Source organism: Elgaria multicarinata, chromosome 1 (assembly GCF_023053635.1).
Source record: "Elgaria multicarinata webbii isolate HBS135686 ecotype San Diego chromosome 1, rElgMul1.1.pri, whole genome shotgun sequence".
NCBI lineage: Eukaryota > Metazoa > Chordata > Lepidosauria > Squamata > Anguidae > Elgaria > Elgaria multicarinata.
This window is the reverse complement of record NC_086171.1, coordinates 3,003,272-3,023,803: the sequence shown is the minus strand read 5'-3', so window position 1 is coordinate 3,023,803 and position 20,532 is coordinate 3,003,272. Positions and strand designations below refer to the sequence as shown.

General features: G+C 50.9%; 1 protein-coding gene across 1 annotated transcript in view; it reads left to right on the top strand.

Moving 5' to 3' along the window:
• The window catches only part of SMARCC1 (SWI/SNF related, matrix associated, actin dependent regulator of chromatin subfamily c member 1), a 131,023-nt gene extending 116,473 nt beyond the window's left edge, over nucleotides 1-14,550 (top strand). Inside the window, exons 27-28 of the mRNA XM_063122327.1 lie at nucleotides 8,644-8,820; nucleotides 12,379-14,550. Of these exons, the coding sequence (XP_062978397.1) occupies nucleotides 8,644-8,820; nucleotides 12,379-12,467 (266 nt within the window). The 3' untranslated portion in view covers nucleotides 12,468-14,550. The remainder of the gene's footprint in view (nucleotides 1-8,643; nucleotides 8,821-12,378) is intronic.
• Nucleotides 14,551-20,532: the final 5,982 nt, after the last annotated feature.

Here is a 20,532-nt window from a genome sequence, read left to right as displayed (position 1 = left end):
TAGAATAGCAGAGCTGGAAGGGGCCTATAAGGCCATCAAGGCCAACCCCCTGCTCAATGCAGGAATCCACCCGAAAGCATGACCCACAGATGGTTGTCCAGCTGCCTCTCGAAGGCCTCTAGTGTGGGAGAGCCCACCACCTCCCTAGGTAACTGGTTCCATTGTCGCACTGCTCTAACAGTCAGGAAGTTTTTCCGGATATCCAGCTGGAATCTGGCTTCCTTTAACTTGAGCCCGTTATTCCGTGTCCTGCACTCTGGGAGGATCGAGAAGAGATCCTGGCCCTCCTCTGTGTGACAACCTTTCAAGTCTTTGAAGAGTGCTATCGTGTCTCCCCTCAATCCTCTCTTCTCCAGGCTAAACCTGCCCAGTTCTTTCAGTCTCTCTTCATAGGGCTTTGTTTCCTGACCCCTGATCATCCTGGTTGTCCTCCTCTGAACACGCTCCAGCTTGTCTGTGTCCTTCTTGAATTGTGGAGCCCAGAACTGGACGCAATACTCAATACTTTGCTGGATCCATTCATAATTGGGGGGGGGGGGGGGCGTCGCCCAGTGTAGGCATGTCAAGCAGCTCCGCGTTTCCCTGCAGGCAGGAGCTCCTCTGGTTTGCACACTCTCCCTGCTTCAGCAGACACATTTGCATTTGTACAGAGAGCTTCACGCACAGCACTACTCAAGAGTATCACCGGTGGGGTAAGATATAGTTGTTAGCCAGCTGCTTTCCTTCCTCTGAGGATCGGATGGGGAGGGGGGGGGCATTGTATTGGCCAAGCGTGAGACCTGTGAACTACCCCCCAGTTCACTGCAGCTATAAACCCATGGGGTGACTTTAAGCGACTATCCCTCAGCATCAGCAGCAGAATGAGATTACCACGGAGGAGTGTAAAGATTAAAGAAAGCATGTTTGTAAGTATTTTGTGCACTGAGGAACAGCGCTAAGTGTTCTGATTTAATATTCATTTGTTTTATTAATGATTTGTTTTTTGCAAATCAAGAGTGAGCGCTGGAAAGGCAGGATGGAAATGTTTTAAATAAACAGAACCCCCCAAGCGCCTCGTTGAACGTTGAGGCTGGGCCACGGGCTGATCCGGGAGCGCCAAACCCTTCTGCTCGTCCGCCTCCTCTTCACAGAAAGTGATCAGCAGCTGTTAACAGGGGAGAGCCGTCAATAAATGGGTCAGGACAGCCCCCCCGGGGCCTGTCCACGCTCAGGCGTCCCCCTGAACCCAAAGACCACGTCTGTGTCCTACTGCCTATGCAAGAGCAATGCTGTATCGTGTGTCTTCAGAGGCTGGTGAGGAAAAGAGCTAAACGTGGAAGGATTTTTTCAGTAGGCTGCCTCTTGCGGTAGTGAACCTTTCCACCTTCCCTCCTGAAACATCTGCCGTTAGGGTTTTTTTTCCCCCTTTCCTTTTTTTCTTGCTTTAAGCTTTCCCTTCCCCTATGTAGGTCACGCTTCACCATGTGTGTTTTTTTCCTGCTTTAGCCTCTGTGAGTTCCAAGCTATATTTCTCTAACTGCCTCCCCAAAAGCAATATTTTTGTTGTTGTCGCCGTCTGCCCTCCCCTGTCCTGCTGACTGGAATGCCCAAATGTTTAATCCATGTTCTTAGTGGGGCTCCCCACCGCATCCCAGTGGTCTCTGCCGCGTTACTTGTCAGGTTGAAAAGCGGCTGTGATTGGAGAGTCGCCTGTGAGCCTCCTTTGCCTTAACGGCACGTCTCTGCTGCAAGAATAATGTTAGGTGGGAAGCCATTTTCTTGGGCGCTGCTGCCATGCAGGTCTGGAAATTGGCAGGCAGAAAACGGACACGGTTGCCCGTGAAATGCAGCTCCGCTTCCCCCAGCTCAGGCTTAGGGCAGGGTAGTGCCTCCGAAGCTTTTGGCTTTCTCCCGGGGATGGAGAGAGGGTAGAATAATGCCCCTTCAATAGCACTTCCAGGGTATTCAAAGCACCTCACAGGCACTCAGTAATTCTTATAACACCCCATAAGGTCAGTCAGTATTGTTTCCCCCATACTTCAGCGTGAGAGGCTGAGAGAGGTTTCTGGCCCCTGTGGATGGAGCAATCACTTTGAAAACGTCCTGGCGAAAAAAGCTCATGCTCTAAGGAAAGGAAACCTAAGTAATTGTTAGGACTTCAAAGTGTCTAGATAAATAATTTCAAAGAATTGACTGCAGTAACAGTTTCTGAATCGGGTGTATAGTGGAATCAGTGGTCTGGCCCTTGCCAGGTTGATGCAGATGATAAGTGTCTCCTGCAGAGTTTCTTGGAGCAAATCTGTCGGTTTAGCAAAGGAAGAGCTGAGCCCCAATGGATGCCCTACGAAGTTCTTGGGAAGAGGAACTGTGTAATCCGGACCCGAAACATGTATAGCTTCTGATGGAGGGTATAAAACAGCCAGGATGCTGAAGGCAAGCTGAAATCATGGTCTGAACCGTGTTGGTCTTTGCCTGGAACAGCAATTAAGAGACGGAAAGTTATACACCAGCATGACCCGAGTGTGGTGGAACGGCCAGAACGGTTGTGCTCCCCACCCCCTCCTCCTAGAGCTGGGGCTTGTAGTCCGGAACCAAGTCAAGGAGTTGTTCCAATTCAGGCCATACCTCGCTTTAGCTCATTTTATATGGTCGGGCTGCATTGTGCTGTGCTGTGTGGTGGGTTCTGAGGCCAACAAGCACTTCCTTCCCCTCCCCACGGTCCCTTCCTGGCTTCACTTGATGTGTCCTCACCTTGCCACACCCTCCACTGACATGGTCACAGCCACTAACTCCCGCTGAGCGTCCGAGTCCCTTGCCATTCAATTTCCCCTCGTTGGAAATGCTAGAGATGGAGCAGACCAGTGGCGACAACATCTGAGTCAGGAGAAGGCCCCCGTTTAAACGTTTCACCACAGCAGAGATGCAGGGCGGCAGCCCCTTCGGTTGTGCAGAAGAGGCTGGGCAGAAATCCACCCCCCACCTCTACGTGGCTGTGCACTTAAGCTGGTTTGGCTACAGGTGGCCCAGCTGGTAGAGACAGAGCCGCATCTTAGTGGCTGCGTTGTGCAGCTGGTCTTCTCCCCCCCCCCCCCCCAAAAGCCCAGCTTAGTGTGAGCTGGGTTAAGAAGATCGTTCCATCCCTTGTCAGTTTCTCTATGACTTGCACTAGGGCAGCCTTCTTCAACCTGGGGCACTCCAGATGTGTTGGACTACAACTCCCAGAATGCCCCAGCCAGCTCGGCTGGCTGGGGCATTCTGGGAGGTGCAGTCCAACACATCTGGAGCGCCCCAGGTTGAGGAAGGCTGAGCTAGTGTCTTGATTCTGCTGGGAGGTCTTGGAAAATCCCAGGCCTCACAGGCGTGCGTAAAATCTCTCGTGGCAGATGGGGAAGCGTTTCGTCAGGAAGGAAATTTGATGGCCGATTCTCTGGGTTTCAAGGAGTACGCTTGAGCTGCAAAGACGACCTCTGAGGCTTGTTGCTATTTATATACTGTATGGAGGAGAGAGAGAGAGAGAGAGAATAAAAGTGGTGAAGGGAGGGAAATCTGAGCCTTTGGGGAGTAAAATGCCTCTTTCAACCTGAGAGACTGAAAGAACTGGGCATGTTTAGCCTGGAGAAGTGAAGATGGAGGGGAGACATGATGGCACTCTTCAAATATTTCAAAGGTTGTCACCCAGAGGAGGACCAGGATCTCTTCTCGATCCTCCCAGAGTGCAGGACATGGAATAACGGGCTCAAGTTACAGGAAGCCAGATTCCAGCTGAACATCAGGAAAAACTTCCTGACTGTTAGAGCAGTACGACAATGGAATCAGTGACCTAGGGAGGTTGTGGGCTCTCCCACGCTAGAGGCCTTCAAGAGGCAGCTGGACAACCATCTGTCAGGGATGCTTTCGGGTGGATTCCTACATTGAGCAGGGGGTTGGACTACATGGCCTTGTAGGCCCCTTCCAACTCTGCTATTCTATGATTCTACGAAGGTAAGAGTTCTGGCATTTAGAGGCAGAACTCCGTGAAGATGATGGGATTGTTGACCTTTCTTCCGTTATGCCGTTATGGTTATTGCCCGAAAAACATTAGCAATGCTTATGTATTTAAGATGATGTTCTCTGAGTCTCAAAATCCTGTGGCCCAACCTGCCTAGTGCAGACACCTCCGGTCCTAATACATGACGTCCTGCGTCGAAAGCTTTCACTTGCTTGCATGAAAGGAAGGAAGTTGCCTCAGTTGAATGTACAGCCCAATTTGTTCTGCTTGTTGTCTGGCGGGAAGAGGCCTGGAGAGAAGAGCCTTCAGGGGCTTGTTCCAGTTGTCTGTGACACGCAGGACCTGTTTGCGTATAAGGGCAGCAAGTTGTGAGTTATTTAAGCCATGATTCGCTGCTGCACGTGCTCGGTACGATCCCCATTGTTTTGCATATGCAGCCTCCGATCAGCCTGATCAGAAGTCACTCCGTGACATCCGAACACAGACACTGTGGGTTAAACGACCCGTGATTAACATAGCTACAAATTGTAGGTTAACTGTGGGTTATATAACCCACCTTTAACCCACGGTGTCTGGGTTGGGACGTTACGGAGCAACCTCCGATTGGAGGCTGCATATTTAAAGAGACAACCCATTATTTCCACACCATTACATGCGAACCAGGTCACAGTCTGCTCTGCAGAAAAGACTCAGGGGCTCCCTTCTGCTGGAGCTTTTCTCCTGGAGCCAGCAACTGACATTTCACAGGGGCTAATTCAGAGGCAATTGCAGCCTCTGATTTCCTCCTCTGCCTGGGATCACCCACTCGGATCCTCTTGAGATTAGGCAGGCCCCACATAGGGTGCGGATCTCCTGCGTATTGGACCTGTAACGGAATCACCCTATCAACCCCTGGCTTTGCTTAATTCCTGCACATTTTGACCTGGCTGGCTTGAATTCTGATGGGGTGCTGTGCCTGCGTCAGGCTGGAAACGCAGTGGGCTGGTGTGCTCTCCTGCTGCCAGCCCCAGTCTAGCCTTGGTGGCTTTTCCTCAAATCTCACAAGAGCAAACTAGAGCAAGACAGACAAGGCAGATGCCAGCAGCAGCAAATTTGCACTGTGCGGGCGGGCGGGCGGAGGGCGACGCTTCGCTGCGTTGGCTGTCTGCTCTCCTAACATGGGGAGGGGAGAGAGCCAAGCTGGGTGATTCCCAGCTGAACGTGGTAGAAAAGGTTTCATGTGAAGCTTCTGCAGTGGCACAAGGGGGGGGGGGCGCCCCATGTCCACCTGGTCAGATGCTCTGAAACGTTGAGGGCCTCAGTCGCAAAAGCCTTGAAGGAGAGGAGGGGACGTTCCTGTGCTCCCTGTTTCTCCTTTAGAGGATCAAACGCTTGCCACAGCCACCAGAGCGGAAGCGTTCTCTGCTCAGGCGGAGGCACCGCTCTTCGCTGAGTTTCTGGTCAGCTGCTGCTGCTGTTCTTTAAGGAAATGACGGAAATGTCATAGCTGTGCATTGGAGAGCACTGGCTGGAGGCTGTGAGCTCCGTGTGTGCACAGATGGGCTTTGCAGTCCAACTCACTAGTGGTTGGAAAACCCTGCCCAGGCTGTAGTAGATATTTTCAGCCCGCCTTGCTGCAGGAACGCCAAAATTTTGCTCACATCTTTGCCTGCCTCAAGACTCAAGTGCCTGAACAGCTAGAAAGTTCAGTTGCTAAACCCCATTTTGACGAAGGCTGTGTGTGTCTATACAGGTCTGGCATAACAGAATTCGATGCCTTTAACAGTAGCAGGAAGACCAGCCTGCTCTCTTGAACGCACGGGTGGGCTGCTAGGGTTTGGAGCTCCCTGGTGAGGGGGAGATCGGTCTCTACTACAGAAAGCTGGGGGCTCGGCAGAAGGAAAGCAGCTGCTTTAGAGAAAAATCTCGGTGGCTCTTGCAGGAGGCGGCATTCCCTCACAATGAAACCTCTTTAAGGCTTAGCTCACTTCTGTTAAATACCCGAAGACAGCCAGTAAGTTTTGTTAATACGATTGCAAATCAAAAAGCCTTCAAAATAAAAACTCTTCCTGTGGGCCTGTAGTAACTGATGCCCTTCTCTGCCCTTTCTTATGTCTCCTGCCCTCTCCCTTGGTGCCCCTTGCACCTGCCTGTTCTCATGAGAATCCCCCCCCCCCCGGTCTCTCCCTTCACCCACCATCACCAGTCCTTGGCCCAGAACAGCAGCGAAGAATTATGTGAAGTACGTTCATAACTTAGAATTTGGGTGTCATTGGTGTGGGATTCTCCTTCCCTCTTTATTGTTTACTACAACTTATTAGATTGTAAGCCTATGCGGCAGGGTCTTGCTATTTACTGTGTTATCTGTACAGCACCATGTACATTGATGGTGCTATATAAATAAATAAATAATAATAATAATAATAATAATAATAATAATAATAATAATAATAATATAGCAAGCTGGTCTAATGTGCTGGGCAAGAAGTAGTTGGACTGCTAAAATAATAGCCATGCTGTCTGGGGATGATAGGAGTTGCAATCCAACACAACCAGGGCACACCAGGCTGGGGAAGGCCTTCTTACACCAAGGAAAGTTAGGAGCTCAGGTGGGGCTTCTTGTTCCCATTTACTCTTTCTTTCCAGCCTGTGGACCTTCCTGCCTCCACCCCCAAACTAGTTCATGGGCTCTTCACGCTCCATTACGAGCTCTTGCACCCAAAGGGGACATTCAGTCCTTGGGAACTGGTCCAGTTCACCTGGGCTTGCCGGTGCTCCCAGCCTGATTTGCAGTAGGGAAAATTCAGCTGCTGGGGAACTTGTGCCGTTTTTCTCCCAAGCTCCTGGCTTTTATGTCTCTGGGTACGTTTGGGTTGGGGTTTTTTAATGAGGAAAATAAATAGCGCTCGATGCTAACAAGATACTAATAAAACTGTCAAAGTAACAGGCCGTAAGTGGGTGTCAGCATTGGCAGTCAATAACTTGGCACGCGGCGCTCACCTCCTCTGCTTAGCTATTTCCTTGGCTTCAGTTCCCACCGTGGCCTTAACACGTTTATAATAGGGCTTCCTTGGCTACAAGGGGCCAAAGTGCTTGGGGGGGGGGGTGCCGTGGTGAAGAAGTGCAACGTTTTGTCCTTTCCCCGCTCTTAATTACCTGGGGATGGCCGGGAGAAGCCCCCCCCACACACACACACACACTTTCTGACGAATCCTAGCTTAAATTTATCAATACCTGCAGCCGTTGTTTACTAGGCAGTTCCCCCACCTATAAAATTAAAAATAATTGGGCTGCACACCTGCCTCTCGCACAGTGGTTTTATCAGAATCGCCTCCCAGACAATTATTGCTATAAGTGAAATGCCACTTCAGGCTGTACCTGGAAAGCCAGCTGTGTGATTCTTCGTGGGCAGTAATTTTAAACTACTCCCAGAAGTAACTGATGGAGGTTAGGGACTCGTAGCTAATAACTCCAGCCATCCCCCTTGCTGCCCCATATACCTGGACCACTCCTCCCCCCAAATGTCCCAGCATTGCCACTCGGCGGGGGCCCAACAATTCCCACTTTTGATGCCGGTCCTGCCTCTGAGACCAGGCCTCAGCACCTGAAAACTGATTGGTACTCAGGTGTACCTTGTTCTCCGTGTGTGCTTAATCACGCTCTTCATTCGTTTTCCCTTCCTCCTCTTCCTCTTCCTCTTCTCTTTGGCTTGGAAGGGGTCTGGGCTGGGGACCTTTGGCTGCTGTGTACATTGATGGCGCTATGTCGATAATCTCAGAGTAACAAAGCAGCCCTGACCTGAACTCAGGAACACAGGAAGCTGCCTTATACGGAGCCAGACCCTTGGTCCATCAAGCCCAGTGTCGTCGACACTGACTGGCAGCTCCGGCTCTCCAGGGTTCCGGGCAGGGGTTTTTCCTTCCCTACCTGGAGACGCCGGGGATCAAACCCGGGACCTTCTGCGTGCCAAGCAGCAGCTCTACCTCTGAGCCACGGCAGTCTTCCTTTAGATTCCACTCTCCTCCTAGAGCGCCCCTCTTCCTTTTGCACAGAGGCTTCCCCCTCTCCGATGAGAAGCGGGTCTTTACTGGAGCTGCAGCTCCGAATGGTAGACCGTGCCGTTGGCGTTTCTCCTCCGTCTGCGGCTGGGCGACAGCGTTCTCTACCCAGTTTCAGTCCCAAGGCAGCAGCACCAGGAGTGACGTTGGATGCTCCCGCGAGCGGTGCGAGCAGTTGGGAATTACTGAGTAAGGCCAGCCGGTCTGTCTCAAAGGGCTCTCTTTGACTGTCGGTACCCGTGAGCGGGTCACAAGAGCTCTGATTTTTAAAGAACCTGAAGTGTATGTTTTCAGTTGCTTGAGGAGCGCAGCCTGTGCAGAAGATGTGGAGCTAGAACTAGATTGCACGTTGTTGCACAATGTGAAGGGTGACGGGTGTGTATGGTTTTGTTGGTTCCTTCAGTTTTCCTTCCTTTCCACTCTGCTTTGCAGCCCCCGTCAAAGACCGCAGAGAACGTGGTTCTGCTGTCTTGCATAGGTTTCCTTTCCAAAGCTCTTCCATTACAGCAGCCTCCCCCAGCCTGGAGCCCTCCAGATGATTCTGTGATTCGCTGTGGTGGATGGCAACCTTCCTAATCCCCCAGCGGGCTCTGCCATTACCGCCTTCCACCGTATAACCACCATCTTTCCTGCCCACAGGTCAAATCCTTGGTCCAGGCTCCGTGATGCCCGGGCAGTCCATGCCAGGCCGGATCATGACAGCTGGCGCGGCCAGCGCTCTCTCAAGCAGCGGCAACGCTCCCCCATCTGGTGCAGCACCAGCGGCAGGAAACACCGCGGGACCCAGAGGGCCCTTGGCTTCTCCAAATGGGCTGTGTAAGTGGAAGAGCCCACGTGTGTCTCCCCACCCCATGTCTCTCTCTCCCGTCCCGAGAGCCACTGTGCCTGCCTGAACGTGGCAATGCGCAGACTTCCTTGACGTTCTGGGGCCTTCCGTTTTATTTATTTAATTATTTATTTACAATGTTTATATTTATTTATTTATTTATTACATTTCTATACCGCCCAATAGCCGAAGCTCTCTGGGCGGTTCACAAAAATTAAAACCATCATAAAACAACCAACATGTTAAAAGCACAAATACAAAATACAGTATAAAAAGCACAACCAGGATAAAAACCACGCAGCAAAATTGATATAAGATTAAAATACGGAACTAAAACAGTATAATTTAAATTGAAGTTAAAATTAAGTGTTAAAATACTGAGAGAATAAAAAGGTCTTCAGCTGGCGACGAGAGGAGTACAGTGTAGGCGCCAGGCGGGCCTCTCTGGGGAGCTCGTTCCACAGCCAGGGTGCCACAGCGGGGAAAGCCCTCCTCCTAGTAGCCACCTGCCTCACTTCCTTTGGCAGGGGCTCACGGAGAAGGGCCCCTGTAGATGATCTTAAGGTGATCATCCAGCTGCGCCCTTATCTGGGCAGAGATAGCCTAGCTACAGTGATCCATGCTCTGATAACCTCTCGTTTGGATTACTGCAATGCGTTATACGTGGGTCTGCCTTTGAAAACGGTCCGGAAACTTCAACTGGTACAAAACAGGGCAGCATGGTTACTAACAGGGACTGGCCGACGAGACCACATTACGCCAGTCCTTTTCCAGCTTCATTGGCTGCCAGTCCAGGTCCGGGCCCGATTCAAAGTGCTGGTATTAACATTTAAAGCCCTAAACAGCTTGGGGCCAGGTTATTTGAAGGAACGCCTCCTCCTATATGTACCTGCCCGGACCCTAAGGTCATCCTCAGGGGTCCTTCTCCGTGAGCCCCTGCCAAAGGAAGTGAGGCAAGTGGCTACCAGGAGGAGGGCCTTCTTTGCTGTGGCACCCGACTGTGGAATGAGCTCCCTAAGGAGGTTCGCTTGGCACCTACATTATATGCTTTTAGACGCCAGGTGAAGACCTTTTTATTCTCCCTACATTTTAACAATCTATAAATTTTAAATAACATGGTTTTAAATTTGTAATTTTGCATTGCTGCTGTTTTTATCTGGTTGAGCTTTTATATTGTATTTTATATTATGGTTTTATACTGTTGTTTTATACTTTGAATGGCTTTAATTTTTGTGAACCGCCCAGAGAGCTCCGGCTGGGGCATTCTGGGAGATGCAGTCCAACACATCTGGAGCGCCCCAGGTTGAGGAAGGCTGGCCTATGTCTTTGTGAGTGGGAAGACCTCCCTAAACTCCAAATAAGGCTAAGCCTCACTTACAGGACAGCCGAAAAAAAGGTCCGATTACCAGTGCACAAGAGTCCTTACTTTCACTGAAGAGGACAGCATGTGTCTGGCTTGTACCACTTCAGATGGTAGGTGGGGAGGGCTCCTGTGGTTCAGTTGGTGTCTCTCTGTGCTCCTCCCCTGGTGTGTCTCGCCCTGTTAGTCTGTGAGCCGCCTGATGGCAGGGCCTCCCTTTTGGTATTGATGTAAACCGCTTTGGGAGACCACGCTTTCCTGAAAAGCAGGATAACAGTACAGTTTACAATACAATAATAAGTAATGCCACCTTAGCCAGAGGGTTCCCCCTAATTCCCCAAGGTGCACTCCTGAGGACGTAGCGGCTTTTGTAAATTGAGGGTATAAAGACTGCTCTCTGGACACCTGGCAGAGAGGGATTTTTTGCTTTTTGCACATTCCTGTTCTGGTAGGTGTCAATTTGAGCTTCAGCTATGGGGCAGTATACAAATGCAATTAATAATAATAATAATAATAATAATAATAATAATAATAATAATAATAATTTGCCTTCCCAGTGATGAATGTTGTATGCCTGTGTAACAGAGGTGGCTGGGGGTTTACAGAGATTTTTTTTTTTTTTAATAAAACCATTTGTATCCCGCCCTGTATCACTAGGATTTTAGGGCGGCGTACAGATAAAATTATACAACATAAAACAATAAATATACACAGCTAAAAGCACATTAAACCATTAAGTTAAAACCAGTATATAATTTAAAAGCAGTAAAACAATTAAAACAGTTAAAACAATGTGACGAGGTTGGTGAATGTAACCATCAAAGGCTTTGTTAAAAAGCCATGTTTTCACTTGGCGCCGGAATAAAGTCAGCGTTGGCGCCAGTCGGGCCTCCAAGGGGAGGGCGTTCCACAGTCGGGGTGCCACCACAGAGGAAGCCCTCTCCCTTGTTGCACCATAGCATATGTATTGCGGAGGTGGGATGCGGAGAAGGGCTCCTCCAACAGATCTCAAGTCTCGGGCAGGCAGATGTAAGGAGAGGCGCTCCCTCAAGTATCGAGGTCCCAAGCCGTTTAAGGCTTTAAACGTCATTACCAACACCTTGAATTCCGACCGGAACCGTATAGGCAGCCAGTGCAATTCCTTTAAGACCGGTGTTATGTGGTCTCTGTAAGATGTACCCACCAGCAGTCTAGCTGCAACTTCCACGTCGTCTTCAAGGGCAGCCCCACGTAGAGTGCATTGCAGTAGTCTAATTGGGAAGTTACCAGTGCATGCACTACTGTGGCTAGGTTGTCCCTGTCCAGGAAAGTCCATAGCTGGCAGATCAGCTGAAGCTGTCCCCAAGTACTCCGTGCTGTGGAGTCCACCTGGGCCTCCAGTGACAAAGATGGATCTAGAAGTACTCCCAAGCTACACACCTGCTCCTTCAGAGGGAGCGCCACCTCATCCAGAACAGGTCGCTTACCCAATTTCCGGACTCAGGAACCACCAATCCACAGAGCTGCCGTCTTATCAGGATTCAGCTTCAGTTTATTGGCCCTCATCCAGCCCATTACAGCCTCCTCCAGGCACTGGTCCAGCACCTTCACAGCTCCAGCTGACTCCGATGACAAGGAGAAGTAGAGTTGAGTATCATCAGCATACTGATGGCACCCAACCCCAAAACCCCTAATGACCTCACCCAGTGGCTTCATATAGATGTTGAACAGCATGGGGGATAGAATAGAGCCCTGTGGCACCCCACAGCTTAATAGCCATGGGGTGGAACAGGAATCCCCCAAGACCGCTCTCTGGAATCGGCCCTGCAAGTAGGAGTGGAACCACTGTAACGCAGTGCCTCCTACTCCCATCTCACGGAGCCGATCCAGTAAGAGCTGTTCCTTGCTTGTCTCTATCATCTATAATTTTTAAGCTGGTGGACAGCTTTGTCCGTTGATCACATGTTCCTGTTGATAGAGTTCAGCAAGAGAGGTAGGAGTTGTCCTGCTGTCCCAGGTCTGGTCTAGGAGAGTGGGGAGGGCCTCTCTGTGGTACAGTCAGCAGATCAGCCCCAGCTTCCTCCGTCTGGCTTAGTAGAGGCGTTATCCCAGATGAAAAGATGGCCCTCCGGACTCATCGTCGAACAGGAATTTACTGTAAGTTTCAAGCTGCCTGTTTTAATTCTCTGCTCAACCCGTTCCTTTGCAGATCCTCCGCCACCCCAGCAGGCCCCCGCTCCAGTGGACGGGGCAACTCCGCCTCCTGCCGGGGCACCGGCAGCCTCCGCAGCTCCCTGATTGGTCCAGCAGCAAGGAACTTCTCAAGCTGTGACAGTGGCAACCAAAAACCACCATTCCTCAGTTTCCTGCTCCTTCCTCTCCGGGCTTCTGTTCCTCTTGGTGCACACCCAGACTTGCCACCAGTATAGTTTGCAGCTGGGGGCAGCAGCCATGGTTTGTGTCTCGCTTTCCTGATTCATCTGGATGCTTCCAGTCTCTGGGCTCTTTCTTCCCCCCCCCCCCCCACGTAACTGGGAGCACATTTTGGTTGACTGGATCCCTTCCGTCCGTGAGGCACAGCGCCAAGATTCTGCAACTCAGTCACGGGGGTAGAAAGGGGTGGGGGTGGGGGTGGGGGGACGGGCAAAGGAGTACTTCAGCATCACCCTGCCCTGAGCATCCTGGTTAATGCTGATCAGAGTTGCTGCAGGTGGGCAATTATTCAGGAGGTTTGTGGAGCCCTGGGGCTGCCTTGCAAACTTATTAAAAGGAAATATTGATCTCGCCTGACGAGAGCCAGGAGCTGAATCAATTGGCATAAGCCCGCTGCAGCGCTGCGAGTTTCCTCGTCCAGCCTTTCCGGGAGGGGTTGGGGTGGGTGCGCCGCCCTATTTCCTTTCCGAATAGGTCACTACAATAGCCACAGGCGAAATAAACCCTCCTTTCTTTTCTCTCCTTTCTTGGAGTGTATATTGTGTTGTTCCTTTCGCTGTAGGTAGCAGTGCTAAGTGCTAGCTTGCGGGACCTTGTCGGAGTGGCTGAGCGTGTGGCGATTAGAACTACCTCTTGCAAACAGCTGCGCGGGGAGCAGATCCAGCAAACCCAGTGCTTGTTTCCTTTCTGTAAACAGTCCTGATGGGAACTGTGAAACAACACTCTCGTCTTCCTTACCTGCTCACGCGCAGACGTCTCCCTCTGCCCCCACAATCCCAGCTTGACGGTCTTCAACACATTCCAGCTATTCACTGGACTCTGGCAGGGAGAATACTCACATTTGGGCGCTGCCAGGGGGTGAGGGGGGAGCCGCCCATTGGCAACTGGTACCGATCACGCCTTGGGCTGCTGTGTCGCCATCGTCCCCTCTGTTCTTTGCCCAGATCTTTGGATTTCCCTTGGCATCCGTTTGCCAGTCTGTCTTCCCTCGGTTCAAGTTGCAAAGGAGTTCTCCTAAAAACTTGTGACTTCAGCTTTGGTTGGGCCGCCCTACAGTGACCTCGCAGCCCTTTTTAGAAATGGATCATGGCCGGGGAGTGGGGGTGGGGGTGGTCCAATGTGCAAGTTCACTGCATCACCCCTCATTGGCTCACATTTGGTGGGAAACAGGGGCCCTTCTTAATATGCCCAGATACAAGGAAGCGTTAGTAGTGGTTGCTTTGCCTCTTCGCTCGTCCTCAGCAGCAGGAGCAGAGGCTGCCCCTGAAAACTGCCCCACCTTGCTCTCCCTCCCAGGCACCCGCTCCGTGCTGCCTTTAAGCTCTAGGTGTGAGGCCTCCAAGAGTCAGATGCTCAGACCATCTAGGAGTGCGGAGAACAACTTTGCTTTGGCCCGCCAAGTTTCTGCTCAAACGTAGCCTGCCGCTACGTTTCTACAACATGTTTCATCAGCTCGGTCTTGGCCCAGGGGTCGGAGTGGGGAGCCCCCATGCCTCATGAATGAAGGCCTGCCTCTTCCTCTCTTCCCCCCCCCCCCCCCCGATTACACACTCGGAAAGGAAACACGGCCCCACATCTCTCTTCCATCCTTTCCCCGTCGTCTTTGGAGCAGCATGGAATTGAGATTCCGAACATGGTCCTCTTTAGACTAATAACCTCAGGTTGTTTTTAGCAAGATTCGCTTCAGATGTAAAAGGTTCTAAATGGAGAACTTGCCTTTTTTTTTTTTTTTTACTCTATTGTTAACTGTGTCCTGCAGTGTACTATGAATTGTTAACACGATTGGGTTTCTGTACACATGAAAAAGAAGACATGAGATATTTGTTTGTGGGGGTTTTTCTCCAATCTTGTCCTGTATTTTGGGGGTGGGGGGAGAAAACCTTTGTTCCGGCAACACAGCCGCTCAATTTTGTGAAATAAAAACGCGGGTGTTTTTTAAACAACTAAATGTGTGTTTAGTGTATTTATTGGGAGGTGAGCAAGCAGGTTGGTTCTGATTCTGGGACTGAGTTGAAATCCGTGACTGCGCTCAATCCAAATGCTATTCCAGAATAATTAACACAGGGCACCAGTCATCTGTTGATGTTCATTTGAAGGTGTCTTGTGTAGAACTTCTCGACGGATTGTGCCCCATTTCCATCTTCCTCCCCATCAGGTGCCGTTAACGACATGCTCAAAAAGGTTGCAAGGAAGATCAGAGAGAGAGAGGCCACATCGTGTTGTGTTAATACTAGTAGTACAGCGTCTGGGCACTCCGTTCCTAATAAAATTGGCTTCGGAAAGAAATAGGCCAGTGGGTCTGGACCACAAGCAGGGCTTCTGAGTTCTCCCAACTTTTTTATTACTCTCCATAGCCCCTTGCCACAACCCCTATGCTTGGAGTATCGGGGACCTAACACTGGGAAGGAAGACTTGGTAGCACCCTCCTTTTCAGATTCTGTCCTGCAAATACGTCGCTGTTTCAGTGGTGAAGCTGGTCTTCCCAGCCTGTGCGTGTGTGTGTGTTTTAGAGGGGGGGCATCATTACTAGACTGTTCTTCCCCCTTCTCCATCTCTGCTCGGAACTTAATTTGGCGGCCGTCATTAAGATGCTGAGCACCTCGGCTCCCGGACGGAACTAATCCTTTGCATTGAAAGGATGGTGCTGTGGACAATGAGCCGTTGGGCAGGAGGAGGCAGCAAGTGTGTGGGGGTGGGGGTCTCTCCTGGTTTGGTATTCATGGCAGCCACCCAGCCTCTTGGCTACCCCAAGCCCAGCCCTTGCTCAGCTCTCTAGGAACAGCGCTGCCCATTGTGCATGCCGCCATGTGCAGGGCAGTGGGGCCTTCTTCCCAATTAGGCCTCTTGCCACTGTGAGTCCTTACTCCCATTCCCACAGCTTTCCCCCGCTGCTCAGGCATCAGAGAGTTTGTGAGGCTCAGGTCAGGGCGCTGCGTTGTCCAGGTACATACCCACATTAGCTTGAAGTGTATGTGGTCTGTTCTGCTCCCCGCTCAGAGAATTCATGAAGAGAATCATTTCGGTAATAAGAGGCGTTCTTAAAATGCAGACATCCTCTAGGGGTGCTTGGTTTAGGGACACGCAAATTAGGATTATTAGAGAGAGGAGGGCAGCGAGGCACACCGATGCATTCCTGCCCCATTTTGATGCCAAATCAGCCTTCTTCCGTGAGGCTAGCTTCGGACGCCAAAGGCATAGAGAAAAGTGGTGCGTGAAGATGGCCAGCTATGAAGCACCTCTTCCTTTGGGGATCTCAGAACCATTAAAATTCAGCAAAATGGGGAGCGGTGGGGTTGGTTGTGCTGGCTGGGTGCTTGGATGTACACCTTGTTTGGGCGTCCACTGGGCCCCCTGCTGGAAGGAGTTCGAAATGTGCTGGCTTTCCTTCCAAAAAAGGCTTGGGGGATTCCCTATTGTCACGGCCTCCTATCCCCTCCCACTTAAATCCTGTCCCATCTTTACAGCGAGCTGCTTTGGAATTTTTTGCTACTTCTGATGAATCTACCTACCTGGTGTTTCACCTGGACCTCAGGCCCACCTGCCATGTGTGGCATGGCAGTGTTAAAACTCCTCTCGTGGCACCTTTAACAGCAGGGAGAGCCACTTGTCACTTAGCTACACAGGGAGTGAGCTGGGCACTACTATGTGCTCCTGGGTGCTCAATTCGCATGCTGCCCGAATACTTACAGTCCGAGTTTTGCTTCCCAGCTGGTGAAAATGATCAGCAGTAGGTTCAAGGCTAACCAAAGTACTTTGCGCAACATGACACAACTGCATTAGCGTAGGTGGCTTTAAAAATTATTACACAAATTCATCATAGGCCTATCCGTGACCGCTAAACGGAGCCATTATACTTTTTTCCACAGGCTGGCAACGACAGCGGCAGATGGTTCCCTCCATACCGGTCTTGTGAGCTTCCCAGAAGCAAAATTCTGTGCAAAACGGAAAGTTGGACAAGATCAGTCATCCTGAACCTGGCGCCCTCCACATGTGTTGGACTACAATTCCCAGCATCCCCAGACAGCCATCCTGATGGGGATGCTGGGAGTTGTAGCCCAACACATCTGGACTAGATGAACCTTTCTATGTCTTTACGAAAGCTGGGGGATCTCGTTTCAGAGCATGGCTCGAGAATGTATATTGATGTGCTATGAGAGCAGAGTTTGCTGCTTCACACCAAGTCAAGATGATTTGTCCATCTAGACTAGTATTGCCTTCTCTGATTGGCAGCAGCTCTCCGGGGTCTTGGGCAGAGAGAGGAGGGTCTTTCCCACCCCCTGCTACCTGACCCTTTGAACTGGAAATCCCAGGGATGGTGAGCCCCTCTATATAGTGGACGCCTTGGCTGGGAGAAAGGGGTTCCCCCCCCCCAAGTTTAAGAAGAAGCATGAGCTCATCAGGCTGCTACTGCACTTGTGAAGACTGCATCTGGGGCTCTCGGGGCAGGCCGTGTGCGGAGAGGGCCCTTCATGGTGTGCTTCATTGTCTGGTCTAAAGACGTTTCCCAGGGAAGTATAATCAGTAGTCTTCCATTCCCAGCTGATGAGGGTTCCTTCTCTTTCATGCACACACACATTTACCTGCGCTGCTTTCTTTGTGTAACCCATTTAGTAGGTCACTCGCACTGTGATATCCTCACACTCTTTCGACACCACCCTACGCACACACTTACCCCTTAGGGAGACGCGTTTAAAATGCTAGAAATTGGTGTCACGTTGGAGCTGTGGTCTTTGCAACAACGGGCCCTTTTTGCAAATGGAATGACTCCGGGATCCCTGTGCTTCCCTTAGGCTGGAATAGCCCCCACTCCTGGTTATGTTATTGTATGTATGCCCTCCTTCCTTCTGTGGAACTCCAGGCGGCCATGGATGTGGGGGTCCCCCCAAGGTCTCCCATCCAGACCCAAATCTGCTTAGCTTCAGCACTATATGGCCCTGTTCAGAAGACACCTTAAACCATGTCTTTCACCATGGTGGTTAAGCCAGAAAGCCAGGATGTGTTCAAAAGACACCTTAAACCATGGCTTTAACCATGGTGGTTAAGCTAGAAAGCCAAGATGTGTTCAGAAGACACCTTAAACCATGGCTTTAACCATGGTGAATAAAGCAAAAAAGTCTTATTCAGCGTAGTTAAAGCTGTAATTTAAGGTGTCTTCCGAACAGGGCCTGGCTTTCTGGCTTAACCACTATGGTTAAAGCCTTGGTTTAAGATGGTTTATGAACGGGCCCAGTGTCCTCAGACCTGAGGCAGCTCTGTATTGGGGGCAACGGGACAATGAACGCACACACTTGTGGCAGAGCGATCTCTTAACCAGGGACATTTGCTCCAACACAAAGCATGCAATTGCTGAGTTCTACACTCCGTCTTCTTCCAGCAATCTCAGCAGAATATTGAGCAAGTGCTCTGCCTTCTGCCTTACCAACCCCAGCGGGCACCAGCCATGCCTGCAACCATCCCTCTGGTCTGACCATTCCTAACACAGGTTGTTCTCACCCTGACACACACACACACACACACACACATAAGATCACAAGAAGAGCTCTGCTGGATCAGACCAAGGGCCCGTCCAGTCCAGTCCAGTGGCCAGCAAGCTGTCGGCCAGGGACCAACTAAGCAGGACACACTAAAGCAAGAACCCCCTCCCACCCATGTTCCACAGCAATTGAAGCATATAGGCTTATTGTCTCTGATCATGGGGGTAGCATTTAGCCACCAGGACTAGCAGCCCTTGATAGCCTTCTCGTCCTGGAATTTATCCGACCCCCTTTTAAAGCCATCCCAATCGGTGGCCATCATTACGTCTTGTGGTAGTGAGTTCCATAGTGGGAAGAAGTCCTTCCTTTTATCTGCCCTGAATCTCCCACCAATCCGCTTCATGGGATATGACCCCACTGGGTTCTAGTATTACGGGATAGAGAGAGAAATGTCTCCTTGTCCACATTCTCTACACCAGGCATCATTTTGTACGCCTCTATCAGGTCTCCCCTTACCCTCCTTTTTCCCAAGCTGAACAGTCCCAGCTGTTGTGACTTTCCCTCCTAGGAGAGGTGCTCCAGCCCTTTTCAGCACTTTTCCCAGCTGCGGGGGGGGGGGGGATCTACACTACTGTTTTTAAAGCGCTTTAAAGCACTTTGAAAACGTTTTGAAAACTGTATATGTAGTGTGTCCTGGGCCCCAACAGTTGTCAAAACTCTTATAAAACGCTTTAAAGTACTTTAAAGCAGTAGTGTAGATCCCCCCCCCCGATTTTGTTTTGTTGTTTATTCGTTCAGTCGTTTCCGACTCTTCGTGACTTCATGGACCAGCCCACGCCAGAGCCTTCTGTCGGCTGTCGCCACCCCCAGCTCCCCCAAGGTCAAGTCTGTCACCTCCAGAATACCATCCCGCCATCTTGCCCTTGGTCGGCCCCTCTTCCTTTTGCCTTCCACTTTCCCTAGCATCAGCCTCTTCTCCAGGGTCTCCTGTCTTCTCATTATGTGGCCAAAGTACTTCAGTTTTGCCTTTAATACCATTCCCTCAAGTGAGCAGTCTGGCTTTATTTCCTGGAGTATGGACTGGTTTGATCTTCTTGCAGTCCAAGGCACTCTCAGAACTTTCCTCCAACACCACAGTTCAAAAGCATCTTTATTTATTTATTTATTTATTTATTTATTTATTTATTACATTTCTATACCGCCCAATAGCCAGAGCTCTCTGGGCGGTTCACAAAAATCCTTCCTTCGCTCAGCTTTTCTTATAGGTCTATGTAGCCCAGTGCTGGCTGCTCAAGCGTGCCAGTGTCTCTCTTAGGGGAGCCCTCCCCACCCCGGGGCCTTTTAACTGGAGTGATGCCAGCGATGGGATTTGGGATGCTCAAAGCAAGGCCTCTACCACTGGGCTAAAGTCTCTGCTGGCTCTAACCATGGGGAAGAATTTTCTGCCGCTTCTGCCTTCTGCAGCAGACCTGGTGGTGGACTAAGTGGATCTGTGGTCTCATCCAGCAGTGGGAGGCCATGCAGACGGTCAGAAGGAGAACTGGCCAAAGGAGGGGCTTCCTGCCTGCAATGGACGCAACAGTGGGGGCTGTGAAACTGCTTCGGGTCTCAGTCAGTGCTTTAAAGGAGCTATCGAAGGTGCTGTGTGCCCCACTGACAGCAGAACCCCCATCCTTCACCGGGAGGGTCGCCTGCTCTGTAGAAGTGTGACATTCCACCACCGCATCGCACAGCAGCTTTGCCTGTTGAGCAGTATAGGAATGCAATAAACAAATCAAATAATCAGAGATGCAATAAATAAGAAACAGCAAGAGAGAGCCGTCTGGTCCTTGAGCAGCCCAAGGTGCCTGGAACCGCGCGGGAAGAGTTCGCGGCCGGGGGCAGGTGCCGGAAATCAAAAGTGTTGCCCGGCTCGTGTTTCAAAGAGCTCGTTAATAATCGAGGAGGATCCGTTCTGGCAGGGCTCCAGGGGGCTCCCAGGGGATCAGCCTCCAGGCGAGGAAGAGAGGCTGCTGAGCCAGAGAAAGGGCGTGAGCGCGCGGAGGCAAGCCTGGCCTGGAGCTCTCTGGCGCTCGCTTGAGGCCAAGGATTAAAGCAGCCTTCCTCAACCTGGGGTGCTCCAGATGTGTTGGACTGCATCTCCCAGAATGCCCCAGCCTGGCTGGGGCATTCTGGGAGTTGTAGTCCAACACATCTGGAGCGCCCCAGGTTGAGGAAGGCTGGATTAAAGGTCTGCCCTCTGCCCTTGAGCTGCCCTTGTTCTTGGAACGGCTGCCGGTTGAAACTCTTCCTCTTCCCTTTTGGGTGGGCTGGTCGTCCACGGGAGATGCTCGCCCTTGTACGGCCCGTTGGCCTCCCTCCTATTTAGCTTAGGAACAAGGCGAGGAAGGGGGAGACACGGTTGAGATGTAAAGAATTATGCAAGGCTTAGACATTTTTCTTCCTAATACTAGAAC